A 27,691-nucleotide genomic window follows, 5' to 3' on the forward strand; every position below is an offset into this window, starting at 1 on the left:
CGCCCCTCAGGTGCCATTGCTCAGAGGGTGCCCTAGGGAAACCAACCCCTGCTCCTGTTTAATTCCAGAGGCTCCCACCCAGGGAAACCAACCTACGAAGTCTCCTCCTCCGTCCGTCTTTTTCCTTTCCAGTATAGGAGCCCTCCCAGCATCGAAGTCAGCAGGTGCTTACACGAGACCCCCCCCCCCCCGGTTCAGCTCAGGTTTTTTTTTCCCAAGCCGGGGCGTGGGGTGGGGTGTTACTTTCCCACCGGTGGGCTCAGAGTGACATTTCCCCACCTTTCCAAAGGCGAGAAGTGAAGGAGCGGGGCAGCCGGCGGCGGAGGAGGGGAAGACGGAGACAGCCTTTAATCGGGAAACCTCAGGGAGGGACGAGGGACGGCTGGAGGCACAATCCCAGGGGACTCCCAGGCCCTCTGACTCTTCTCCTCCAGAGCAGGGAGCTCAGCAGCCCCAGCCTTCCTTCCAAGACAGGCCGCCGTGGTGTCCGAGGAGGATGCGACCGTGGAGAATGCCGTTTGCCTCCTCTCACGGCACATTCCAAATGCTTCTTGGGGACAAGGCTGCATTGGACCCCGGGGACGTTCCATCCCCCCCAGGAGCCCTGCAGCAGTGAGCCTCTGGCGTCACCAGCCTCGGTCGCCCCAGAGCCTCCCTGCCAGCACCCAGGGCCCCTGGCAGATTTCTGTGTCCGAAGTCTCCCAGGCAGGGCCCTGAAGCCGAGGCCGGCTTACCCGGTGGATTCCTCCCCCTCTGAGGTCCCCGTGCGCCGGGGGCTGGGGCTGGCCATGACTGCCAGGGCCGCAGACAGTCTGGAGGCGGCGGGAGAGAGTCTGCGAGGCCGGAGGAGGGTGGCGGGGGTCTCTGAGGGGCTGGGGGCCGTCGCAGAACGGGCTGACGGTTCAGTCAGGACGATGGCAGGCGGAGAGGGCCGTCTGGTTGCTGTCTGGGCTCCAGATGAGGATTCAGGCTCTGGGGTTACAGGAGGAGGCCCAGGAGCCCCGGGAGCGGCTAGAGGTAGAGTGGAGGCTCTTGGAAGGATCAAAGGCCCCGGGGAGGGCTGGGAGGCCCCCGGCTCCCCTGGGAATGTGCCCCCGGACCCCGAATGGGGTGAGGGTGAGGCCTGGTCTCCTGAGGGGCTCGTGGGTAGAGTCTGCGTGGTGGTCACGTTCGTTCTGAGGAGGAGCTGGAGAACATGGGGCACTGGCCTCTCAGGCAACGCTGCTGGGGGGCCCGGGCATGAGCTACAGTTCACCGGGGCCTCAGTGTCCCCACGGGGGCTCCGAGCTGCCTTGCCAGACTCCACGGCTCTTCTTTCCAGGGAATCTAGAGAGAAGAGGAGGAATCAAGATGCACATTGGTTCTCCGGACGGCCGAGGCGGCTCTGGGATGAGCTGCCCTGGGGACGGAGGCCTCTCACACCTGGTAAGGACCAGCTGGCCCCTGCCTCCAGGGAGAGACCAAAAGGGAACCTTGAATAGAGGGGGGCAATCCCCCAAAGTCACTCTGCCAGGCATTGGCTCTGTGACGTTGTATAAGGCACATAACTCCCTTGGGCCTCGGTGTCCTCATCTATAAAATGGGCATCATCACGACGTACAGAGTCACTCTGAGGACTGAATGAATGGTGCATGAGAAATCTCAGCCTAAACCCGGATGTTAAGGACGGACGGACATTGGGTGATAACCATGTGTCCATGGAGGTTCGTGGATTGTGGCAAACGGACCATCTGGTACAGGATGTTCGTGACAGGGGAGGCTGTACCGTCTGCTCATTTTTCCGTGAACCTAAAACTGCTCTAGAAAAATAAAGTCTATTAAAAAAAAAAACAAAAAACTTTTTGGAGTCTCAGCCTGGAGCCCGGCACGTCATAAGGGCTTGACACATGGGCAGAGAACAAGCAAAGGAAGAGGCTTAGGCCGAGAGAGCGAGGAGTGAAGACGCGTAAGAAGGGAGAGTATTGGAGAAAGGTATGATCAGAAGGAGACAGATGCTGTCAAATCCATAAAACCTGGAATGGTTACATTTTACTTTTTAGAATTTAAAAAAAAAATTTTTTTAACATTTATTTATTTTTGAGACAGAGAGAGACAGAGCATGAACAGGGGAGGGGCACAGAGAGAGGGAGACACAGAATCTGAACAGTTCCAGGCTCTGAGCTGTCAGCACAGAGCCTGACACGGGGCTCGAACTCACAGACTGAGATCATGACCTGAGCCGAAGTCGGACGCTTAACCGACTGAGCCACCCAGGCGCCCCTACTTTTTAGAATTTTTGTAATGTTTTTTTATTTATTTTTGAGGTGGGGGATAGAATACAAGCAGGGGAGGGACAGAGAGAGCGGGAGACGCAGAATCCGAAGCAGGCTCCAGGCTCCGATCTGTCAGCACAGAGCCCCACGCTGGGCTCGAACTCACGAGCCGTGAAATCGTGACCTGAGCGAAAGTCGGACATTTAACCGACTTCATTCCAGGTGCCCCTGGAATGATTTTAAAAATCATCTGAGAGCCTGGAGCCTGTTTCCGATTCTGTGTCTCCCTCTCTCTCTGCCCCTCCCCCGTTCAAGCTCTGTCTCTCTCTGTCCCAAAAATAAATAAACGTTGAAAAAAAAAAAAATCATCTGAAAGACGGACACACAACTCTGAATATACCCGAAGGCATGGAACTATATGCTTTGAGTGTGCGAATTAAGTGGTGCATGAATTACATCTCAAGAAAACTGTTATGTTTATTAAGTAGCAAAAGGAAACAATTCATATTCTATTTCAACAAAAAGTGGCTTCTCCCTCAAGGAGCTATTGTTAGGAAGAGGCGCATGGCGAATGGAGCCAAAGGTGGAGTGTTCCTGGGAGAAGCGGCCAGGCTCTGCACCTTGCCTCCTTGGGCCTCTGTTTCCCCTTGTGAAGGCAAGACAGCACGGGGCAAGGAATCGGAGAGACCCCGGCTTGAGCCCAACACCAGCAGCTAGAGCTTGAGTGGTGATCTTGAGGTTTGTGGGTTCGAGCCCCGTGCGCCCTAAGCGCGGAGCCTGCTTGGGATTCTCTCCCTCTCTCTGCCCCTCCCTCAGTAGCACGCGCGCTCTCTCTCTCAAAATAAATAAACATTAAAAAAAAAAAACATACAATAGCCACACGTAAGGTACTTTACGGGCGTGTTAAATTGGAAAAATTAAATTCAAGGCACACGGTGCAGAGCTGGAGGACGTGTGGGGAGCCGGCTACCCCACGGCAAGTTGCCGCTTGGTCGAGGGGCCCTGTCTGGTGACGTGCTGTCATGCTGCTGTCCCGCCCCCCCACCAGTGCCCCATGGCCCAGGATTCCACCTGCTAACCACAGGGCCCCGACACAACTCACCAAGTGTGAAAAGAACAAAGTTGTCGGACCCGAGATTTTTCACAGCAGGTCCATTATGGATAGACAGAAAAAGAAGAAGCGAGAAACTGTCCAAACGTCAGCTTAAAAGTCAGAGGGTGAGCAAACCGGAGTATCTGGGGGCTTTTTACAACGGCCAGCTCTGGGCCACGTTGGTACTTTAAAGCCATGTGTTACAGCACTTTGTCTGGGTCCTATCTGTACCTCTGCAGAAAGAGCCACACGGGCGGACCCTCATAATGGAGTGGACAAAAAAAAAGAAAATCGTGTTCAGCAGTCAGGACAACGCAGGAGCTAAAAAGCATCAACTCTGGGCTCAAATCCCAGCTCTCCTGCCAGTTACGTGACCTTGAGGGTGCCCCTCCACCCCTCTGCGCCTGTTTCCTCACCAGGAAATTGGAGATGGTAACACCTAGTATTCAGGACATACTGTGGTTACTCTCCTGCCAAGTTGATTCAGTTCCTAAATTGTGGGGTGTTGTTGTTGTTGTTGTTGGAAAAGGGAGAAAGAGGCGAAAAAGAGATTAAGGGAGGAGGTAATGAAGGAAAAGGGACACAGGTGTCACGGATGTGGCACAAGGGACGCTGGATGAGGATGAGCGAGCCCAGGCTTGTCCTCGCCACGTGCTGGCGGTGTGGCCTCGAGCCAGACGCGTTCCCTCGCTGAGCCTGGGTGTCTCACACCCAGCCCTTTACAAGGTCTCCGTTTCTGGCAAGAGCAAAGTGCAGGAAGACAGTGGAGAAGCCCCAGGACCCAGAGGCCCGCTCACCTGGACAGGAGGGGCAGCAGTCCCCAGGGGGCGCGGAGGGGTCCGAGCAGGCCGGCTGGCAGGGCACCTTCTCACAGCTCACCTCTCCCAGCTGGGGAAGCACAGGGACACACGTGAGGAAGCCCCATCCCGTCCCAGGACAGCACCGCACGTGCCTCTTACGCCCACAGAAAGCTCCGGGGACAGAGGCTGGACAGCAGGGCCGCTTTAAGGAGACCACAAACAGGGAGGATACCATCAAATCTGGAGGCATGCTGGCCGGCAATTAAAGCTGGGAAGGCAGGAGGAAGGCGGGCTTATGTTGGCTGAGGGGACTTAACAGTTTTGCAAAGGGACAACAGGCCAGACGCAGTGCCTGGCCGGGCAGCCCCTGCGTCCCCAGGCCCAGCTTACCTGGCACGTGCACTGAGTACAAGGCTCATCGTCCAAGGTGAACACCTGGCCGTTCACCACCTTCCTTCCCTCGTAGTTGCAATCTGCAGGGGCAGAGGGGATAGGGCCATGAGGGCCAAGGCCCAGCTGGGAGCCACGGACATAGGGGTGCTGGTCCCACTCACCTCTGCAGACCGGGCAGCATTCCCCGTCGGGGTGGAAAGGGTAGGTGCAGGTGATGGGGCAGTCCACCGGGGAGCAGGCCACCGAGCCCAGCTGCAGGACACAGAAAACACACAAGGCCTTTTGCTCCGAGCAGCTGATGGGACACTCGGGAAGGACAGCAGCATAACCACGGAGCGACCATCGGAGCCACCACGGTTGGGGGACAGGTTCGTTCACTCAGTCTGTCTTCTCGACAGAACTCAAGCCCCACAGAGCCAAGGGCCTGGCCTTGACCGTGCCGCTCATCTTTCAACAGATCCCTGCCGATCAAATCCACAAAATACCCAGGAAAGGTGAGCACCAGAAACCGAGGAGACAGAAGGACCCAGAAGCCTGAAGCTCCCGGAAGCACGTGAACAAATAGGGCCACTCAGAGGCCCGAGAGTTCACCTGAGTTTCTCTGTTTCTGTAGACCTTGTCCCTTTCCACTCGGCGTGCTCACTCGACTGGCCTCGGACGTTTTCAGCATGACAAGGAATAGGACTTTTTCCCCCATTTTCCAAACACTAAATGATGTTAACTATCTCGCATGCTTTTTCAGACCGAGAGGCAGCCTGGCTTAGGGGCAAAGGTTCACCTCCTGGAGCGCAGACTCAGAATACTAGGATTCGATTCTTGGCACTTGAGTGGACCAGTGTGAGAATCTTGAGGGAAGGACTTCGTCTCTCCGTGCCTCACTTTCCTCACCTAGCAGATGGACATGACCCTGGCACCTACCTCAGAGGATTCCCCCGAAGATTAACTGAGCTCATGCAGAGAGAGGGCCGAGAGCTGGATCGGCACACAGCAAGAAGTCGATGATGGGAGTATATCACAGATTCCAGCTCAGAGTCCTGGGCTTGAGGCCTTCACCTGCACCCTCAGCGAGCACGCACGTGTTTACTACTGGGAGCCCCCAGGACTCCCCCTGATCACCCAGAAGCGGAGGGCTTTCGCTGGGCAGGCTTAAAAAATATTTCTCTGGCCCCGAGTAAAGATTCATCCTCGGTAGGGCTGGAGGGAGCCAACTTTCACCGTGACCCAGGATGACTTTTCTCTTGGAAGGTTCTGGATTTTGCCTCCAAGGTTCATGAGCAGGGGTCAGTGTCTGTGGAGTTTCCACAGACGGGGGTCAGGTCTGGGTGGTCCTTACCAGGCAGATGCAGCTCAGACATGGGTCCAGCACGGATGGGAAGGTCTGGTTGTTGTAGAAGATTTTGCCTGTGTAGGTGCAGCCTGCCAGGGAAAGCACGGGGTGAGCGCCAGCCAGGAAGGTGGCTGGTGACCAGGTGCCTGCCAAGGATGAAGGTCCAAGAGTTTTCTGGGGAGCAAAGGTCAGGCCAGCCCCAGGCAGTCAGCGCGGGGTTTGGAGAAGAGACAAAACACAGGTCTGGACTGGGCGCGGACTTTTTTTTTTTGGCACTGGATTTAGCAGAGGGGTCAGAGTGGCTCTTCTTCCAGGGAGGGAAGCGTTTCCTCCCCTGCCCCTCACTGGGCAAGATCAAGCCAGGGGGACTGGGAGACACAACCTGAGAGCCCGGCACCACAGCCATCCTCTCTGCTCCCCCGTCGACCCCCCACCTTCCAGAACATTCCCCCACACCGCCTCCCTCCACTTCCCCAAGCCCGCAGAGGCCAGATCTGAGGGCTGCCACCTCGATGCCATTTATCACATTCTAGTAAGTATAAAAGGAGGTGACAGGACAACAGGAAAGTCTTTTATCATGTATATGTGTTATATATATTATTTGTTACTTATAGATACATGTTATAGATACGTTATATATAGATAAAGATACTTATGTCTTGAAAAGAGATGAAAAAAACAAAACCATGAGGCTAAAAGTGATAAGGGGCCTTTTAAATTGTTTTTATTTTTGCTCTCTGTATGTTCAATACTTTTGAAATAATAAAACAGGTGAAAATTAATATAAAAAAAATAAGTATCGGGGAGCCTGGCTGGCTGAGTTGCAAGAGCATGTGACTGTTGAACTTGGGGTTATAAGTTCATGTCCCACGTTGGGTGTAGACATTATGTAAAAATAAAAATTTTTTTTTTAAATAAAATTTTAAAAAATGGAAAAAAGTATCATTTTTTTAAGTTTACTTATTTTGAGAGAGAGAGAGAAAGACCACTCATGCAAACAGGCAGAGAGAGAGAGAGAGAGAGACAGAGAATCCCAAGCAGGCTCCACACTGTCAGCGCAGAGCCTGATGAGGGGCTCAATCCCACAAACTGTGAGATCATGACTTGAAATCGAGAGTCGGACACTCAAGTGACGGAGCCACCCAGGCACCCCCAAAAAGTATCATTTTTATATTCTCTCACTGTTCCCTGTTTCACAGGTGTGAACCTTTGTCACCCCACCTAGGCTACAAACTCAGCATATCTTTCTCTTTGCTTCTAGCACCCAGACCAGGCCTGCCTTGGGCAAACTCCTTTACGAACCACCCCCCTCACTTTCCTCATCTGTAAAATGGGTTTCTCCCACGGGGCTGCTGTGAGGGATGACCGGAGATAAAGCCTGTGTGGTCCTGTCTGGAGAAACCTGGGGCAGGGTGAGCCTAGATGTGGGGGGGAAGGGGTGCTGTGTAGCCCCACAAGCAGGAAATTACCTGCTGAACAATCCGGACAGCACTGTCCAGGGATCCGAATTGGGTGAGGGCAGGAGTCCACGCAGTCTGTCCTCTTGCAGCTCACTGAGCCATCTGCCTGAAGGAAGGAAGAACTTCACCCAGACCCCACCTGACACACCGGGCCCGGCCTCCTTGCCCGACCCCACCCTCCCTCCCACCAGAGAGGGCAATGCCTCAGACTGGCCAAGGCTTGCCTGGAGGGCGCCATGATGCAGCTAGGACGTGGCAGGTACCCCCACACAGAGGACCGGCTCCTTGGGAAAGGGGGTGTGAGCCTTCCGGGAAGGCTTCCCTATCTAAGGAGAAGGAAGGTCAGAGCGGGGTTTTGGTCTCCTCGGCTTCCTGTCCTTCTCTGGCAACAGCCAAAGCTCACCACCACCCCATCCAAATTCTCTCAGCTTTTCCCTGGAACCCTGGCTCACCCCAAACCTATAGAGTACAATAAAATCCTATTTTTATAGAAAACTATTCCACCGGAAATGTCTATTTCAGAAGACAAAAGCACCACATATGGTTTCTTTTCTTCCCTCCGAGAATCTGAACGTTGACAAAACTTTCTTAGACTACGAGTGCCCTGGGTCAGTCACAAAGGGGAAAGGCAGCAGAGGTACCCTCCTCCCGACTGTAATCCCAAGGAAACGTTCCCAAGTTCTGCAAGGGTCTAAGGCTTTTTAACAAATGGCGCATCCAAGGTACTTGGGGGCTGTGCCTCTCGCACACCAGTGTGCACATGGGTCACTGGGGACTAAAATGCAGATTCTGAGCCCGGAGGTCTGAGCAGCCTGGAGAGTGTGCGTGTCCAACAGGCTCCAGGTGATGCCGAGGACACCGCCGGTGCAGGGACCTCATTTTGAGAAATAAAGCTCTAAGCTCCGAGGCATGAATCAAGAACTCGAAACAAAAGCCAACGTGCGTACTCAACGAGCCGAAACAATAGTGTTTCTTGGTAAGTGGCTATGTTGGCATATCGGGGTCAACCGGACTCTAAAGCTCGAGCACCCCCTCCTTATCCATTTCTGATGAACTGAGGTCACAGATTCACGTTCCCAAAGGAAACACTGCAGCTTCGCAGGAAACGCCTGCACTACTGAGCCGCGGGCTGTTACGCCCCTTCAGTTACCTGTGCCCGGGGAAACCTGCTCTTGGGACCCGAGTCCTCGCAAGCAGCGTGTGGCACCCCATTTAGGCAGGCTGCCAAGCTCCACTGTTCCAAAAGAGCTACCGAGGACAGAAGAAACTGGGTCCCAGCCCCTCCTGTAAACATGGAACCTGCCAGCATGGGAGGGAGACGAGGGGCGGGCTGAGGCGGCCCGGCTTCTGGAGCAGGGGGTGCCCAGCCCGGAGGGCCCGCGCAGGGCAGAAGGGCTTGCTCGGGGCGAGGCAGGGACCGCCGGGGGAAGCAGCTGAAGGCATGCACGCTGTCATTCACCTGGCAGATGCATAACTCACAGGGGTCACCGGGAGACCAGATCTGTCCAATAGGAAACTCAACCCCGTTGTCGTCGAGAGAGCAGCCTGGCCGGGGGACAGTGAGGGAGAAAGCTCGGGTGGGCGCGAGCGCCAAGGAGGTGCTGAGCGCCCACCGGACCTACAGCAACACCCCACCAAGGACAGCCTCCTCTGCTCCCTCACACTGCCCAGGCAGCTCCCCGGGTGTCTGTCCCGCCACCTGCTGGACCCAGGGGCTGCCCGCAGCTGTCTGTGGGCTCCCTCAGTTAGTGACTCTTCCCTCCAAACGTGTGCCCGGTTCACACAGGCACCTCGCACAGACATACAGTTAACCTACAAACCCATAAACACACACATTCACACACACACGGGCACACTCGCACAAATACTGCAAACACATATACACACACACACACACACACACACACACTCATAGAGACATACACGCTTACAGAAACACACACCCTAAGTCTTTGCACGCAAAGCTCAGCCTCCCTCCTGGAGGGCATCGCCCTGGGCTGGAGGGCATCGCCCTGGGGTGCAGGGCTGGGGGCCCTCACCTGTCATGGGTGTGGGCTCCCGACAGGTGAAGCAGCACTGTCCAGGGCCCAGCCACCACTCCTCTCGGGGACAATCCAGTTCCGGACATGGTGTGAAGGAACATTCCACCTCCCCGTTCTGGAAGAGAACCAGGCACACGGGCCAGTGAGGGCAGCTCCCCGGCCCTGGGCCATCTGAAAGCTGAAGAGGAGGCTGCCAGGCTGCTGCTGTCATTCTCCTAAAAGTGACAAAGAATCTCCAGGGATGGGGGTGGGGGTGGCTGGGGGTAGGCCAGGAGCACGTTCTGGGACGTCCCAGCTGTTGGGCTGGGGGTTTCCGCCTGCCCAGGCCATAGCCCCAGCACCCCTTCCCTCCACTTGTGCAACAGCCTCCTGCTCTCACCCCAGTGCACCCTCACTCTGCAGCCACAGAACGTTCTCGAGCACCAATATGATCGCACAGCTCCACCAATTAAAACCGGTCATCAGCTCTGCCAAGTCCAGAGCCCTCAGCCTGGCCAGAAAAGCCCTTCCTGAGTCTGTGGGAGAGGCTGTGAGGCCCCCTCCTCCCCGCGACCCCTTCCTCTAAGGACTGCCTTTGGTTGACAGCCGCCGAGTCCTTCAGGTGCCCGGATGGTTTCTTCACCCCCACTTCCCAGAGAGCAGAGGGAGTGTATACAACTAACTGATGCGAGCTCCCTGATCTCTGCGCACACCCGTCTCTGCCGTGCAACTCCCTCCGGAGCTCCCTGTGGAGTCAGCCTGAGACCCCGTCTTCACCTGGCTCCTTCCTCTGCCCTTGGCTGCCATTCCGAAGATGACTTACACGAGAATCCTGCCCCAGGCCCTGCTTCTCAGACCCCAACTCAAGGACCCTCCCTACGCACAGCTTCCCCTCTGGCCTAGTCTCTTGCACTCTGTGCCCCAGGCAGCAGGGACACGTTCAGGCCTTAGAACGGGCTGTGCGTTCTCGCTTCTGCCGGGCACACCTGCCTCAGGCTCCTCTCCCTCACCCCTCAGGTGTCAACTTAACATCCCTCCTCCAAGAAGCCTTCCCTTCCGGTGAGGAGCCCCAATCACCAGCCCACAGCCCACCTAGGTTGTGGGCTCCCTGAAAGAGGGGACTGGGGCTGTCTCGTGCTTAGCTGTGTCCCCAGCATTTGGCATTGCTTTGGGCACACAGTAGGTGTTCTATAAATAGCTCTGCTGAAGGGTGAACTCCAAGGAGACTGTGGGCAGGCCTTGGTGAACGCGGGTAATGCCCCTGCTGCCTCAGTTTCCCTTCTGCCATGTGGCAGCTCCTAGTCTCCTGGTCGAGGCATGCTGGGAAAGTCCTGCGCCCTGCTCCCCTCCCCCACACCCACCTACCTGGCAGACACAGGTGGTACACTCATCACCTCCCACACTGAACACAGCCCCGTCTGCGTACCACCGGCCGTGGAAATAGCATCTCACTGCAGAGGAGAAAGGGAGAGGCAGCTAAAGAGAAAGGGGAACAGTGGGGAGTGGGGGGCCCTCGGGAAGCTAACACTGCCACCATGCCCTCCAGTATACCCCACACTCAGGGAGCCAACCGCTCCCCTCCAAACCCTTGACAAAAAAAATAAGCTGTTGCTTAAAAACTGATGGAGAGTGAGTCAAGTGCAAACTAAGGTCCTTAACCAAAAAGGGAGGGAATCCCGGAATAACTAAGAGTAAGAAAAAAAAAAAAGAAGAAGAAATGAAAGGAGACTGGCCCAGACACCCAAGACAAGGTCTGGGACAAATGACATCCCCTGGAGGTAGGGAGGAGTCAGTGAGAGCCTCTCCTCTGAAGACTGCCCCCCTACAGATAAAAACAGCCTAGGGGCGCCTGGGTGGCTCAGTCGGTTGAGCCTCCCCTCTGACTTTGACTCAGGTCATGATCTTGTGGTTTGGGAGTTGAAGCCCCGCGTCGGGCTCTGTGCTGACAGCTCAGAGCCTGGAGCCTGCTTTGAATTCTGTGTCTCCTTCTCTCTCTGCCCCTCCCATGCTCATGCTCTGTCTCTCTCTGTCTCTCAATAATAAATAAACGTTAAAAAAAATTTTTTTTTTAAAAACAGCCTAAAAATTGGCCCAGGTCCCCCTGGCTTAGTCAGATTGCCTTCGGTTCAAATCCCAGCTACGCAACCCACTAGGGAGGGATTCAAGGGGACATACTTAATTTGTCTAAGCCACAATCTTTTCATCTGTAGAATGGGGTTGATGAGAACTGATAAAAGCTCCTACTTCATAGGCAGTATATTACCTATTCAGAAATGTCTTAGCTAAAAATAATACTTAAAAGTTAAGAAAATAATTTTTTAGGGGCGCGTGGGTGGCTCAGTTGGTTAGGCATCCGACTTCGGCTCAGGTCATGATTTCACGGTTCGTGGGTGTGAGCCCCACGTCTGGGTCTGTGCTGACAGCTTGCTTGGGATTCTGTCTCTCTCTCTCTCTCTCTCTCTCTCTCTCTGCCCCTCCCCCACTCGCACTCAGTCTTTCTCTCTCTCAAATAAATAAATATTTTTTAAAACGTTAAACAGATTTAAAAATTTAAAAAAAAAAGAATTTTTTTAAAGAACACCAGCTTTGAAATCAGGCAGCCTTGATTTCCAGTTCTGTTCTGATATTAACTGGTCATGATGTCTCTGGGCAGCAATGACTTCCGTGAGCCTCAGTTTCATCATCTATGAAATGGGCCTCTGAATCGTACTCCCTCAAGGCTGTGCCACATGGATTCAATGAGATCAAGGGCTGGCAGGCAGCAGCACAGAGCCGTCGGGGAACATTTGTGATGATGATGAGGTCATCCCAGGAAAAGAGAACCACATTTTCAACAAAGGACCAACTCATTAGTGGGGAAGGGGAGACGCCCTTCCAGTCTCAAGACAGAGCCATGCCAAGGATAGACTCACACCCCTTCCTGGCCGTGCTGAAGGCGCCTCCTAGAGCAGGGGCAGACTGGGCTGTGAGCCCAATCTAGCATCTAAAGCACCATGCACATAGTAGGCGCTCAGTTAAGCTGGCACTTTGAAATGCTTCACTTGATTGGAGTTTCTGAAGCAAAACTCCATCTCCTTCCCCTGCTCTGTTCACCCTGCTCCCAAAAACACACACAAAGGCCAAGTCCCCCACCCGGACCCCAAAGACTCACTTACCTGGAATACAAGTACAACAATCTGACTTCAGGGGGGTCTGACAGGGGCCGGGAGGACACTCAGGGGACATGCAGGACACATTTCCGGCCTGAGGAGGGGAGAGATGGTGGTGGGTGGGGGCAGAGGGGAGGAGGGAAACCAGGCCCCAAGGCCCCTCAAGCTCATTCCGTATCTCACACCACCCCTCAAGCTTCCTGTCCAAGACCAAAGCCTCCAAAAGGAAGCCATCCCAAACCTTTTGAATGCCACCATGGTGACAACAAGGACAGTGTGCAGGGACTTAGTTCCTGGCATTTGCTACGGTGTGGTGAGAACATCCTCCCACGGCACATAGAAGCTTCTGGAAGGATGCCGGGAAGAGGCAAACAGAGGTTCCTCCATCAAAGACACCTTCCTGTACATCTGAGTTTTGAACCATGTGACTCTATTGGCTATTCAAAGAATTAAATTTAAAACTTACTTTTTTATTAAAAAATATTTTTAACATTTATTTATTTTGAGAGAGAGAGAGTGAGAGTGTGTGTGTGTGTGTGTGTGTGTGAGCAGGGGAGGATGAGAGCGAGAGGGAGGGCGAGGGAGAATCCCAAGCAGGCTCTGCACTGTCAGCACAGAGCCTGACGTGGGGCTCGAACCCACGAACCGTGAGATCATGACCTGAACCAAGAGTCAGACGCTTAATGGACTGAGCCACCGGGGTGCCCGTTAAAACTTAATTTTAAATTTGAAGTTAAGGCAAAAAAAAAATAAAAAATAAAAATCCCCCGCCTCAAAAAAATAAAAAAATAAAAAATACCCCCCCCCCCCCACCTCTGGAGCCACAAGAGGTGAGTTGCAGTGTTTGCTCCTCCACGAACGAGTTGTGCGACTCTGGACAATGTCCATCACCTCACTTAGCCTCAGTCTCCCTATCCGTGAGATGGGGTGGAAGAGGTGCCTCCGTCGGGGATCGCTGAGGATACACACAATGACATGATCCACGAAAGCGCTTGGCCACTGCGTGTGTGTGGCACACAGGAAGAGCCCAGGAAAGCGTGGAGGTGGCTGTCTACCTGCCTCACCCCCCATCTCACACTGCAGCCTCTGCGGTCACCGCCAGGCCAGTGATGGTCAGAGGCTGGTAGTGAGGGTTGGCGATCAGAGCCCGGGCCTTGGATACAGACAGACCTCTTGCCACCTCCCGGCCTCGGTCTTTTCATCTGTGGAACAGGGACAGTAAAGCCGACCCAGACGAGCTGCCAGGAGCCTCGGGTAAGGCAACAGATGAAAGGCCCCGAGCCCCGTGCCTGGTGCACGCTGCGTGCTCATAATCAAATCTGTGTGACGGCACCTGGCGTCACAGTAGGAACACAGTAGGTGCTTCATAACCATTCTTACAGAAGTGAATTTGCCTAAAGCGAAATAATACTCTTAACAAGCAGCGTCTGGTAATAAGCCTCCTCCCTCCCAGATGTGGATACCTTTATTGTGCTGGCAAATATTTTGCCTGGAGAGAAAAACAGCCTCCCTGGTGGGAAGTTTCCGAGGGAGTTTCATCCCCTCCCCTTCCTAGACAGATGGACCCTGTTTGCCTGTTGGCTCTTTCCTGCTCAGCAGAAGCCTCCCTGACTCCACAGACCCCCACGCCTTTAAATTCGACAGATTCCAACCAAAATCCACAACCTGGGAACTCTCCTTCCATTTGACAAGCTCACTTTTAACACCCGATCTTTCCCTCTTCCTCTAAAACCCCCAAAGGTTAGGAAAACACCCGCGAGGCTTCAGGGCTCTTGTGAGGCTCACCATGCAGACGCAGACGGTGCAGTTCTCATTGGCAGGTGAAAACACGTCCCCTTCGGCTCGGATGACGCCACTGTGAAAACAGCCTTTGAAAGACAAACAAGAGTGGAGGCATCAGACCTCTTCAAAGTGGTGGAAGCTTGAGATCTCATTACTTTTCCAGGCATAACGTACCTGGAACATTCTCTCACTAGCCAGGATGTCCTGAGAGTGGCAGATCCAGGCACCCAGAACTGTGCAGTCCTAGGACCCCCCCCCCCCCCGAGGGGTAAGCAAGAAACACCCACATCAGATGGCCCAGGAGGGCTCCATTCGTGTCTGTAAACCTAGAACTATATGCAGGACCTGGGATATTTTCCCCATAAGGCAGGAAAGGCAGCCAGACAGCCCTGGGTTCAAAATCTGGCCTGTCCATTCAGGAACCCGGGTGACCTTGGACATGTCACTTAGCCTCTCTGGACTCAGTTGTCTTTATCGTAAAATGGGAACACCACCGTGGGCAGGGACTTGGAGGGATCCACAGCCATTCGCAATCAGGGCTCAGTATAGAGCAGGAACGTGGTAAGAGGCCACGAACATCCTGAAGACACCACTAAGTCTATCCTCATTCTAACCCTTAGGAAGATGTCTTCACTGCTGTTCCACTCGCAGTGGCCTCAGCATCTTATCACCGGGGCTTCAGAGAATACAGCAGTTCTGCACCCGCCCCCCCCCCCCCCCCGGTCTACTGAAGGAGAAGCTGCATTGTAACGAGATCCCAGGGATTCGTGTGCAGAGTGAGTTTTGCTGAGCTCTGTTTGAAGGACTCGTTAAGATTCAGGGTCGTTATCCTTGCAGGAACGGGAAGCCGATGAAAAACTGTAAACAGATCATGGGAGGGAATTGGAAAGAGGACAGGATTGATGAAGGATCCCTCCTCTGGCTGTGGGAGGGGAGTTGGGACAGCGAAGGGGACATCTGGAGAAGGGAGATGTGGAGGAACTCACTGAATGAATGAATGAATGAGGCTCAAAAAGGATCCCCAAAAGATGGAAAGTTCCCCTTGAGGGATACCACAGCGTGGACCAGTGGGTCTCAAAGTGTGGTCCTTGGACCAGCAACTTCAGCATCACCTGGGAACTTGCTGGAAACGCAAATCCACAGGCCCTACCCCATGCCTAATAAATCAGAAGCTCTGGGGGTGAGGCCCCCAGATTCTAATGATTCAGGTGATTCTAATGTACCCCAAAGTTAGAGAACAGCCTTTCAGCTGCAGAAGGGCTGGGGAAGAAGAGAAGCAGGATCATGAGGCGGACTCTTAGCCTCCCCCAGACCAGCTCCCACCTGTGCACGATGGGCAGCAGCCTCCGTCTTCGGAGGGAATCGGGTGGGAACAAGCAGCTTCACACATCACCTTTTCACAGCTCACCTCCCCGTTCTGGAAGCAGAAGCAGGACTTCCAGCCATCACGAGGCCCCGGACACTGGACCAGGGCAGCCCCCAGGATCCCTCCCACCTACCTGGCACCGGCACTGGGAACACCCAGCCTCTGTCCAGCGGCTTCCGGACTCATACGTGGCTCCCAGGTGCCAACAGGCAGAGGACCCTGGTGCCAACCACGTGGCCTCTGGGCCCCTGGGCAAGTAAGGAGTCACCTCCTGTAGTTGCGAGGGAGGTCCCAGGGTTCCCAGGAGGGAGGCACTAGGCACAGGAGTGGCCACCAGGGTGGCTGGCGGCCAAGTGTGTGGTGCAGGGGTGGGAGACGGCAGGCTGGTGGTCCTGACGCCAGCTGGGGGCCCCGGGGCTCCGGAAGGAGGGCTGTGTCCAGGGGAGAGGGCAGGCCGGCCCGCCTCCGGGAGCAGCAGTAGCATTTTGGGCGGGTGCTGCAGGGGCTGCAGGATGGCAGAGGGGGCCAGCACGGCTTTGGGGAAAGCTGAAATGGAAGGACGGGGGTCCTTGAGGGAGGCAGCAGCAGTGGCAAGAGGCGAGACTGCAGCCCACCGCCAGTCACTGAATGTCCGTGGACCAGTTTTTATTCATCAGCGTAAGAGTCTAATACCCCCAGTTCACCCTAGACCAAGGGGGGCTACAGTGACCATCACACAAGGCTGAGGGGAAAGCACTACAGGAGCAGGCCCAAGTGACAAGTTGGGAGTGGGTCCCCTGCTGCCCCGCCCAGACGTGGCTTCCCAAGAGGGGATGCTGAGGCTCAGGATGAAGGAACAGCCCGGGGAAAGCTTGCCATGGCTGGAAAGAGCATCTTCGGCATTTAGATGATCGGAAACGCATGTTTATAGGCACACTGTCAAAGTATGGCAGAGCGAACTGATGCCACATCGTCCAAAGTGTCCCTGGGAGCCCAGGTTACTGCGACTCCTGTCACATGCTCCTCTCCCCGCTCCCCCCCCCCCCACCTTTTACCATTTGGGGGAAAACAAAAGGGTTAGGGAAACAGTAAAATGACAAGGGAGGACGAATGGGTAAAGAAGTAGAAGGAAGAAGTGAGAAAGAAAGTGAAGAGTTGGAAATAACAAAATGAATTGAAAAAGAATGGGTAGAAAAGGAAAAAGGCCCAGCTCTGGGAGGGCAGGGCCAGGGCAGGGGCGTGGCTTGGGTGGGACAGGGGGCGTGGCCTGGGGAAACAGGCCTAAGGCTGGAGCTGGAGGGCGGGGCCTGGTTGGGACGGACCGGGGCCTGGGGGGATGGGCCTAATGTTGGGGCGGCGCCTTGGAGCTGTAGGGCGGGGCCTGGGGAAACTGGCCAAAGGTTGGGGCTGGAGGGCGTGGCCTGGGTGGGAAGGGGCGGGGCCTGGGGGCTGGAGGGAGGGGGGCTGGGTGGGACGGGGGCAGGGCCTGGTAAAAGCCGGCCCAAGGTTGGGACGGAGCTGGGGCTTAGGAGGGTAGGTGTGAAAGGTCGCTCACCTTCACAGGACACGCGGTCAGCTCGGAGCCTGAAACCAGGTCGGCATGTGCACAGGAAGCTGCCCACGGTATTATGGCAGGAATGGTGACAGACTCGCCTCTCCAGAGGCCTCCGACACTCGTTTACATCTGCAGGAGAGCCTCGCTGCCAACAGCTGCCTTGTTGAGGCTACTGCTTCCTCCATCCCTGAGCCCAGAAGAGACTGGGAGACTCTCCCAGCCATGTTCTCATTGGGTCCATCCCTACCTCAGAGTGTGGGAGGTGACTCAGATGTCTAGGAGTGGGGCCACAATCTACTGCTAGTCCCTTTGGAAGGTTCATACATCCAGTTGGCGTTTAATGGATGCACCGGTGACTCATCCCCCAGCACCACGCAGCAGTGGTTACACGCTGGCTGGTGGGGACGAGCCCTGCTGGGAATGTCATCTCCAAACCTTCCACCATCCCACGGGCCAGGTTTGAGATGGTGCAGCCCCTTCTGAAAAGAGTCTCGAAAATCACGGCACTGCTTCAAGGTAGGCTTCAGGACAAATACCAAACTCTGCCAGAACAAGGTCTGTTTTCAGGCCCACGGGACCCCACCTTCAACCCATGAGCCAAGCTTGAGCCAAACATGCCAATCCCTTTCTGGAAATATCTGCTAATGGGCTGAGAAAACAGGGGTCTCCTTCTAAACCAGAGGAACCAAGACTAACATGCTTTATTTACCAAGGGGAGCAAAGGCAGCCAAGAAAATGGGTGAGCAGAGAGGAATCCTTGGGGTGTATCTGGGAGAGGGGTGGAAGAGGAACGTAACAGGATGAAAGTTGCATGTGGCCAGGAAAAGTCCAAGACAGGGTCTTCCGTGAGGAGCCACGCCAACCCCAGGAAAAGGCAGGCTCTGAGCAGACGCTCAAGTGCTTACGGGCTCCAGGCAGCCAGGAGGTCCAGACTGCTGGCCCGTCCCCGTCCCTGGGCTCGCCCTGTCCAGGTGACCGGTGGCTGGCAGCCTAACCATGAAGACAACAGGGTCCCCCCACCTTACCTACACAGGAGTGCCGGTTGCCATGGAGATGGAAACCCGGTCTACAGGAACACCTGTAGCTGCCGATGCTGTTTCTACACCTCTGCTGACAGGGGGTCCCGAGGCATTCGTCAGTGTCTGGAAGGGACCAGGGCAAGCCTGAAGGTCATTTCCCCCCCACGGAGTATCGGAATGGTGCGCTCCCCCGTCTTCCTCTCCTGTTTCCATCCTCAGCGCCGTGAAGGACCATCTTAAACCCTCTCTTTCTCACCACCCACATTCAGCCCATCAGTGACACTCTCCCTGGACCAGCCCTCTTCTCTCCATCCTCACTGCCCTACCATAGCCTGGGCTGCCTTTGCGTCTAGTCTGGAGAAGAGTAATGGTCTCACGCAGCTCCCCTGTGCCCCTCCTAAGCCATCTGCTACCTGGCCTCCAGGCCGTTCTGTGCAAAGGGCACCTCTGATCAGGCCACTCTCTGCTCCCACAGGCACCACTGTGGTACCAATGCTCCACCATAGCTCTCGACCCCCCAGGCGGCCTTTCCTACCTCCTTCCCTGCCCCTCACCTTTGTTCTGCCATCGTCTAAATGCACCATGTTCTTGGGGGCCTCCCTCTTGGCCCATGTTCTTTTGTCTGCCCGGCATGCCTGTGCATCTTGACTGGGGGAAAACTCCTACTCATACCTCAAAACTCAGCTTCTATAGCACCTCCTCTGTCAACGCTTCCCCAGACCATCGTTTGAAATCATGAAAAGCTGGAAATAATCCACATGTTCATCAATAAAAGAAGAGCTGGTAAACTAGGGGGTGTTTGCGCTGCAGAGCAGCAGGAAGCAGTTAAAAAGAACAAGGCAGGGGCGCCTGGGTGGCACAGTCGGTTAAGCGTCCGACTTCAGCCAGGTCACGATCTCGCGGTCCGGGAGTTCGAGCCCCGCGTCGGGCTCTGGGCTGATGGCTCAGAGCCTGGAGCCTGTTTCCGATTCTGTGTGTCCCTCTCTCTCTGCCCCTCCCCCGTTCATGCTCTGTCTCTCTCTGTCCCAAAAATAAATAAACGTTGAAAAAAAAATTAAAAAAAAAAAAAGAACAAGGCAGTGGGGCGCCTGGGTGGCTCAGTCGGTTGAGCATCCGACTTCAGCTCAGGTCATGATCTCACAGTTCGTGGGTTCGAGCCCCGCGTCGGGCTCTGTGCTGATGGCTCAGAGCCTGGAGCCTGCTTCAGATTCTATGTCTCCCTCTCTCTCTGCCCCTCCCCTGCTCATGTTCTGTCTCTCTCTCCTTCAAAAATAAATAAAAACATTAAAAAAAAAAAAAAAAAAAAGGAACAAGGCAGGTTTGTTTGCCCGGATGTGGAGACACCTTCACGACAGGTTGCTGAGAGAAGAAAAAGCAAGGAGAGGAACAACTGGGTTCAAATCCCAGCCCTAACACGATCTTGGGCAAGTTACTTAATTTCTTCAATTTCTCAGTGGTCCTATCAGGAAAACGGAAGTAAACAGTATCAACCTCACAGGATCAGTTTGAAATGGGAATGAAATGCCAAAAGGCACGCAAAGTGTGAGCACGGTGCCAGAATCCAGTTCTGCAATTGTCTGCTGCTCGTCTCTTGTCCTTAATTAGGTTTAGATGAGCTCTTGAGGCGGCTGGGGGGTGGGGGGGACCCTCGTGACGGGATCGTGCCCTTAGAGCTTGCTATCTCTACTTGTAAGAACCAGCAAGTAGTGACTGGCTACAAGCCAGGAAGGGCCTTCACCCGAAAGTGAATGGGCTGGCACCTTGACCTCGGACTTCCCGGCCTCCAGACCCGTGAGAACAAATTTCTGTTGTTAAAGCGGCCCACGCGGTGGGATTTTGTTACAGCAGCCGGAGAGGGCTAAGACACCAGGGTTATTCCCCAGGCAGAGTAGAGAGAAGGAGGGGCAGAGAAGGTCTGGAACTAGCAACTTTTAAAACTTATTTTCCCATTTATGACCATTTCAAACAATAGAAAATAATAGCGCAGGTTCATGGGCCAGCTTTCCCCTCATCGGCCTCGTTTAAGAGAGAATGCTTCCTTCTGTAAGTCATCTTAAAGGCAAGGGTGACTATGTTCGAAGATCTCCCTCATCCTACCCACTCAGGAGCAAAGACTCCTTCCTCTCCCCAGGGCTCCCCCAGCACTGACCCCTCACCCCAACCTTGTTCTGCCTCTCCCCACCAGACTGGGGGCAGGGGGAGCTAATGAATGCAGGGGGTGAACAACTGCAGCAGGCACGGTGTCCCATGTCCCACGTCCCACGAGGCCCTCCCGCACCTCGGTGGCCTCCTCCGCCCAGCCCCTAGGCCTCTCCAGCCCCCTCCCTCCACCCTGTTGTGCCGGGTCAGAGCAAGGGCCCTAGAGTCGACATGCCAGGATTCAAGCTGACTCCCAGTGTTTACTGACAGAACGGCCTTGGGTGAGCCTCAGTTTTCCCATCAGCAAAATGGGGGTGATACAATATCTCCCTCAGGGGACCATGGGGAAGGTAAGACGCAGTAATGCACGGACAAAGTGCACATGTTGGGCTGGGGAGGGCCGCGCCTTCAACTCAGAGCCCAGCAGCGGTGGTCACCTGTCCCTGGGCCTCTCACCTCGGCAGCTGTGGCGGTCGGCAGACAGCTGCATGCCGGGCCCACACTCACACACAAATCCGCCTTCTGTGTTCACGCACTGGCCCTCGCAGGAGGAGCTTAAGCATTCGTCAATGTCTGGGAAGAGAGAAAACATCTTTGCACGGACCACTCTGAACGTGGCTGCGTGCAGGGAAAAACTCTACCCCACAGGGACCCTGTCCGCGCAAGAAGCCCGCCTTCAGCCGGGTGGAACCCCCACCCGAGACAGAAAGACCAGGCCCCAGGAAGGTCATCGGCCATGAGGGAACCTCCAGGAAGCAGAGGGCGAGAGGCCAGGCTCCTGCTCTGTGACCCATGCAGACCAGATGACAGAGAGCATGGCTGAGACAGAATGATTTTCAATGGCCCCACCGCAGGGCGACCCTAGCAGGGCAGAGGAGACTGAACGGGGAGGCAGACTAAAGTCCACTAAGTGTTTATTGAGCACCACCTGTACGCAGCCGATCTGGAGGGGGTGGCCATTGAGGACACAAATGTGACCAAGACATGGCACAGACTCTCCGGCTGGTTACGGTCTGATAACATTTAAGAGCCACGACACATGCCTGTGAGGCCAGCGCACGGCCGGGTGATACGTGCCCCCCCAGGTGACGCCCGGCCCCAGCGGCCGCTGGAGGAGCACTGGGCGGAGGACCACGAGGCAGCAGGAGGAGGGGCCAGGCACAGAGACAGGGGCAGCGGGAGACAGGGCTGGAGCAGTGGGTTAAGGCTCGGCTGCAGAGTGCCGATGAGGCTCTGAGGCTTCTGCCCAGGGTGGGGTGACTGGATCCAAGTATCCTCTGGGCGGGGCGGGGGGGGGGGGGCAGTTCACGCCTGCAGGGTGAGAGGCACCAGGGGACAGAACTCCCCACCCCCGCTTCATGGCATCCCTTCCTCCTCTAAGAACTGTGGTCCATGGTGGCTCTCAAGGACCCACAGCATCTGCAACCGCCCACTGCAGTCTGCATCCGAGTCTCCCACCCCCTGGCCCCGTGCCTGCAGGGCACCTGCATTCTCTCTACTTGCTCTCCCCACAGCGGGCCCCTCGGGACCACAACCGCCGCCTCTAGGAAGCCCACCTTGACTAACCCCATCCCACCGGGATCCCTCGTGGTGGCGGCCAGTGCTGCCCTGCTCGGTGCTAGCACTGACACTCTTCTCTGGCTTTTCCTTGACCCAGTCCCCTGGGCAACAAGAAGTTTAGGCAGGAAGTACTCCCCATGAAAAACATTCAGGGGAGGATGAATTGCTTCAGCCTGCCTGAAGAGGATGTTGCAATGGGCCCCGAGCACCAAAACTCCTTAGTGAGACCCTTGGCCCAATGGTTCTCCTTCTGGGAATACTGAGAGAGGCCGATGAGAAGCCTCCTTCCTGCAGCATTACTGACAGCAAAACACTGCAGGCGACCTAAATGAGGGACAGCAGTGACAGCAGCCACAGGCGTGGCTGGTAAAAATTATGTTGTAAGGACTGTTCCCCGCTCACCATATAAAGTGAGCAAAATAAGGAGCAAAAACTATGGATAAGGCATGACTGATGCCAATTTATAAAACACACAGATGTGCATCACGCGCACACACGCGCGCACACACACACACACACACACACACACACACACACACACGTCCAGGGAAAAGGGAAGAAAAAACAAGTTCATTTTAGGAACAAATATCCAGGGACATCGGGGACATGTTTGTTTTCATCTTCTACTCTCCTTTTACTTTCCAAATGTTCCAAAATAAGTTGTTTTTCACTTTTATATTTGGGGAAGAGACCTTATTTTTACAAAGTCCAAATTCAAAAAAAGGCTTTCTTTCAACTCTCTGGAAAGATATGCAAGAAACTGGTCCCAGAGGCTGCCTCTGAGGAAGGTAACAGACTTGGCCTGTAAGAACTTGTTTAAAATCACAGGGGCGCGTGGGGGGCTCAGTCGGGTAAGCTTAGGACTTCGGCTCAGGTCAGGATCTGGTGGTTCGTGAGTTCGAGCCCCGCCTCGGGCTCTGTGCTGGCAGCTCGGAGCCTGGAGCCTGCTTCGGATTCTGTGTCTCCCTCTCTCTCTCTCTGCCCCTTCCCCACTTACTCTCTTGTTTCTGTCTCTCAAAAATGAATAAACATTAACAAAAATTTCTTTTCACTAAAAAAAAAAGAACTGTTTGAAATCACAAACGAATCACACTTTTTCACAGTAATTATTGAGGTTTGCTTCCCTCAGTGACTCAAACATCACGTGCCCAAGGGAGCCTTCCGTGGTCAACCCTGACTCCAGTCCTGGTTATCTGTCCCCCTGTGGGTCCGCCTCCAGGCACTTCACCACTTAGGGTCCCGTCGCACGGGGCTGCGGTTACCCTTACTTGTCTCCCCTCCTCTGATTACGAAGCGGGGCCAACCCACGACTCGTCACCGCAGCCCCTCGCTCAAGTTCCTGGCCGCGAGCTGCCCAGATATCTGTCAGATGGATATTTGGGCATCTGGAGGGCTGGCACCTCCCTGCCCACTCTCAAACCAGAGCTCTCCCCGGCTCAGCCTTGCCCTGCATCTCTCTGCAGACTGTTCTGGAAGGACAGCAGAGACAGAATCCCCTCCCGCCCTGTCCCCGCCAGCTCCCAGGTCTCTCACCCGTACACCTGATGCCGACAGCCGTCTCTGTCATGGTGAAGCCCACGGGGCACACCCGGGCCACCTCCTGACAGCCGCCATGGTTACAGGTAAGGTCACAGCCATACTCTCCACAGGGTCCGTGGGCTTCTGAAACAGGCAGCACACGGGTGAGCACACACCACGCCCCACTCCCGGCCGTCCCCACCTCAATTCTGCTGGGAAGGGGCTGGGGAGGCAGAAAGGCCCGATCGTAAATCCAGCACTGCCACTTTCTAGCCATGAAACCCTGGGCGAGCCACTAACTTCCATGCCTCAGTTTCCTCATCTATAAAACGGGGATGAGAACGCCCACCTAGGTGGTTGTCGGAAGATGATACTCTAAGACCAAACCCCGTGCCTGGCACATAGTCTCAGCCATGCCCCACCCCCCACCCCCCACGCCACCCCGTTACCTGGGCAGGTGGCCCCTTGCTCTCCGTCCTGGCAGGAGCAGACGTTGGGAGCAATGCAGATACCCCTCCCGCAGCCAAAGGAGCAGAGGGCTGAGAGGAGAAATGCAGGTGAGGTAGTGGGGGCTGAGGCCCCCAATCTGCCCTATTTAGGCCAGCCCAGGGAGTGAGCGCCCTGCTGTGGAGGATGTTTGGGGCACAGGGACAGGCACTTACGAAGGGTGCAGTGCCCACTGCCCATGGATGGTGCCCAGCCAGGGCAGCAGCCACTCCCAAAGCCCGAGAGGCAGACGTGGGGGCCCAGCCGGCGTCTGGAAGAGAGGAGAGAACGCTTTTCCACATTTCCGCACCGGGCAAGGGACTGGTCTACCAGGCCGTGAAAGTCTCCCGGCCAGTCAACAAATAGTTCTCGAAACCTGCCAGAGGGGCGGTGGGAAGTCCCCAAAGAAAAACGACCCAGACAGTCTCTCCCGGAGGCAGGACAAAGATAAAGGGGTGAGAGAACAGACATCAGCCTCCTACAGCTACCTGCCACATGAACAGAGGCAGAGTGGCCGGGAGAGAGGGGCCTCAGCACTGACGGGGAAAGATGGCAATGGCTGAAGAGCCCCAGGCGTGGCTGCCGCAGGACCTTTGCACCTGCAGCTCTCTCCGTCAGGAAGGTTCTTCCTCAGAAATGCACCCAACTCTCTTCTGCCTTTACCCAGGTCTCTCGGCTCATGTACCTTCTCAGAGAGATCCTTCTTGCCCGCTCTTATCTTGCTTTATTCTTCTTCATAACACGTACTTTCTGGGGCATTCGGTTACTTATCAATTTGTTGATTCGTTCATTGTCTGTCGCCCCTCTCATTCTCTGAGGACCAGGGCTTCATCTTTTTTGTTCACCTCAGTGTCAAAAGCGATGCCCGCCCGGCACATAGTATGTGCTCAATAAATGGCAGTTGAGGGAAAGGTTGAGAAAGGAAGCCAGCAGAAGAGACAAAGGAGGAGGCCAGCCCCAGAGAAGCCAGAGAGAGGTCATTCCCCAGGTGACATCAATGTGGGGGGGGGGTGCCAGCAAGCTGCCCAAAACAGCAAAGGGAAGCGTGTGCCTGACCCTGGGCAAGGCATAGCAGTACAGCCAGGAACAAGTCACTTTCCCCACCTTCAAGGGGCTCTGGGCAGACAAACAACCAGGCGGAAACGAAATAGTGTGACAAGTGCCACAATGGGACAGGCTTTGGAGTCCCAAGGAGGGTCAGGGGAGGCTTCGTGGAAGGACAGAATCTAGGCTGAGGCAGGAAAAAGTAGAGTAGGGGCAGGCTGTGAGAGCGGAGGGGGGTGGGGGTGCTCCAGGCAGAGGGAACAGCAGGTGCACAGTCCGGGAGGGGGATGGAGGTGGTGAGGGGAACTGGTCCTGTGGTGGCTAGGCGCCGAGATGAAGCCCAGCCTGCTTAGAACTGGGAATCCCGGCACCGCAGGAGAGGGACAAGAAAGCCCTGCCCTACGGAGGCTGCTGGGAATGCTGCCACTCAGGCAGTCTACGGAGCACCCAGAACACGCGCCACGTGCCAGGTGCCGCAGCAGGCACTGGCCACATGGGAAAGGCAGACTCACTCCACGCCTGAGAGTATCTGTCAAAAGCGACAAGTGCTTCGGAAAGGGGAACTTTCGGCACACGGCGGTCCAGAAACATCTGCAGCAGACGGTCCCTGGAGCCTCAAAGACTCTCCCCTCTCTGAAGTTATCACAGAAGAAGCAAAGAAGCGCGGGGCTGGGGGGCTGGGGGTGGGAGGTGCTGGCAGTGATGCCCCACCCGCTACCCCTTGCTAGAGCGATTTTGTCGGCAGCCTGGGAAAGAGGAGCCAGCGGCTCCGGCTCCTCAGACGGGGCTCTGAAAGGGGCTGGGGTGCCACCAGAGCGGCGGACGGAAGGATGCTCGCGAGGCTGGTGGAGCCGCGCCCTCAGGTGGGCGGCGGCCGAGCGCCCCAAGGAGCCTCCTAGGGCTGGCGGTGACGGGGAGACAGGTGGCTGGAAGGCTGTGAAACGCCGCGGGGGCCCGGCCCATCTGGGCAGGAACTGGCGGTGGCTGCGGAGCACACGTGCGAGCTGCGAGCCTGGCGGGGCCGCCCCCCTGCGCGCCCCCCGAGGCGGTGGCCGCGGGCCAGGCCGCCCGCTGACACCGTGTTCCCTCGCTCGGAGCATCACGCACACGCGGCGGCCCGGCCTCCGCCGGGAGGGGACTCGAGGGGAGGGTGGCATCAACCGGGAAAGAGCAAAGGGGCAAACACCCCACCCCCGCCCGCGCGCGCGCACAGGCGGAAACCGAAACGTGACCCAGGGAGAGCCCGGCGGTTCCAAGGTCCAGGGGCGTGCGTGCAGCCTGGACGCAGAGGAAGCCCCCAGCCCCGGCGCGGCCGGCGCGGCCGGGAGGCCCGTTCGCCAGCGACGACCAGCCGCTCCGGAGACCAGGTGGCACGTCCCGGGCTGCCCTCGCCAGGGGTCCGCGCGCCAGGGCAGACTCAGAGGGGCTCACTCAGCGCCTGGATCTCCATCCCCCCAGGTTCTTGTCAGGACAGCCCCTCCAGGGGCGCAGAACGGGTTCCCGCCCGGAGCACAGGCTGCTGTCTCTTTGTCCGGACCCCCCCCCCCCCGGGCTGCGCCCGCGCACGGACAGCGCCCGGGAGGGGAGCCCCGAGGCGCGGCTGCCGGCGGCTCCGGGGCGCCCTTCTGCCCCACGCCGGGAGCGCCCCTGCGGCGGGGCAGGGGAGGGGCTCGAGGCGCTTACCTCTCGGCCGCGAAATGCCCGGGCGGCTTCCTCCCGGTGTAGCCGCGGGCCGGGGCCCCCGGCAGCAGGAGCGCGACGCAGGCGGCCCGGAGGAGCAGTCCGGCCCACATGACCGGCGGCGGCGGGTCCCCCCGGCTCGGCTGGGCTCCGGCGCCGCGCGCGGGGGAGGGGGCTGCCGGCCCTCGCCCCTCCTCCTGGCGCCGCGGGGAGCGAACCAGCGAGCCCCGAGCTGGCACGCAGAGCCGAGCAGGGGGGCTGGGGACTCCGAGAGGAGGGGCCGGGGGCCGCGAGGGGACGCGGCGGACGGCTGTGGCGGGAGTGGGGGGGTGGGGGGGGGGGGTCTCTGGCACCTCGGAGCGAAACGCACAAAAGGCAGCGCCGCCGGCCGGCCGGTGGCCTCTAGGGGAGGCGCGGAGCCCGGGGCGGGGGCAAAGATCAGGGACCCCTGGGGGCGGGGTTTCGGCCTCGGCCCACACCCCCTGCCCGGGTTTGGGAGTCAGCTTCCTGAGAAGGGCTGTGGGCGTCAGACTGAGGCCCTGGGAGGAAAGAGACTCCCGGAGCAAGGCTGGCGCGGGAGGCTGTGCGCCGGGGCATTGCCGGTCTCCGTGGAGCGGGAGTTGCCTGTGTTGTCACGAGAAGGTGGGACGCTGGGTCACTGCGCTGCTGGGCAGTTCTAGGCCGGCTCCCAGCCTGCCAGCAGATCAGCACGCGAACCCTGGGTGCGCGGGGTCAGTGGATCCACCTGCGCCCCGGCCAGGGGGCACTAGCGGGTCTTGAACTCACAGGCTGCTGCTCTTTGCCCATTTCTGCAGCTGCCCCAGGCCAACAAACGGAGACTGGTAGGCAGGGGGGTGGATGAAAATCGGGATCGTCCAGCTGGGAGGAACCTGGAAGGATGACCAGATTGTGCGCCCTCTGCCCTGTGCAGGAATCTTCCCTAGCGGCCCAGTTCCGGTGAGTCAAGCTTTTGCTCAAACACTTCCAGGGATAAGGAACTCCCTGTCAATAGGCAGCCCAATTCAGTTTTGATGAACTACATTGGTTAGGAAGTGTAAAGAATCCCAG

At 56.6% G+C, this 27,691-nt stretch overlaps 1 protein-coding gene across 2 annotated transcripts; it reads right to left on the bottom strand.

Moving 5' to 3' along the window:
* Window positions 1-321: 321 nt before the first annotated feature.
* Window positions 322-27,087, bottom strand: VWCE (von Willebrand factor C and EGF domains). Of its 2 annotated transcripts, XM_043581293.1 has the most exons (20): window positions 26,627-27,086; window positions 24,076-24,170; window positions 23,863-23,952; window positions 23,429-23,557; window positions 20,792-20,908; window positions 18,203-18,319; window positions 17,178-17,306; window positions 15,777-16,189; window positions 15,601-15,694; window positions 14,281-14,363; window positions 12,502-12,589; window positions 10,712-10,797; window positions 9,365-9,482; window positions 8,785-8,870; window positions 7,335-7,431; window positions 5,872-5,954; window positions 4,700-4,790; window positions 4,536-4,618; window positions 4,143-4,233; window positions 322-1,326 (listed from the first exon to the last, which is right to left on the bottom strand). In XM_043581293.1, the coding sequence occupies exons 1-20, from the start codon at window positions 26,734-26,736 to the stop codon at window positions 731-733; spliced, it is 2,796 nt and encodes a 931-aa protein (XP_043437228.1). In that variant the 5' UTR covers window positions 26,737-27,086; the 3' UTR covers window positions 322-730. The 2 variants fall into 2 exon arrangements, with proteins under 2 accessions (XP_043437228.1, XP_043437227.1); XM_043581292.1 differs by having other exon boundaries at window positions 4,536-4,790; window positions 26,627-27,087.
* Window positions 27,088-27,691: the final 604 nt, after the last annotated feature.

The sequence above is a fragment of the Prionailurus bengalensis genome, chromosome D1, assembly GCF_016509475.1.
Source record: "Prionailurus bengalensis isolate Pbe53 chromosome D1, Fcat_Pben_1.1_paternal_pri, whole genome shotgun sequence".
Classification (NCBI taxonomy): domain Eukaryota; kingdom Metazoa; phylum Chordata; class Mammalia; order Carnivora; family Felidae; genus Prionailurus; species Prionailurus bengalensis.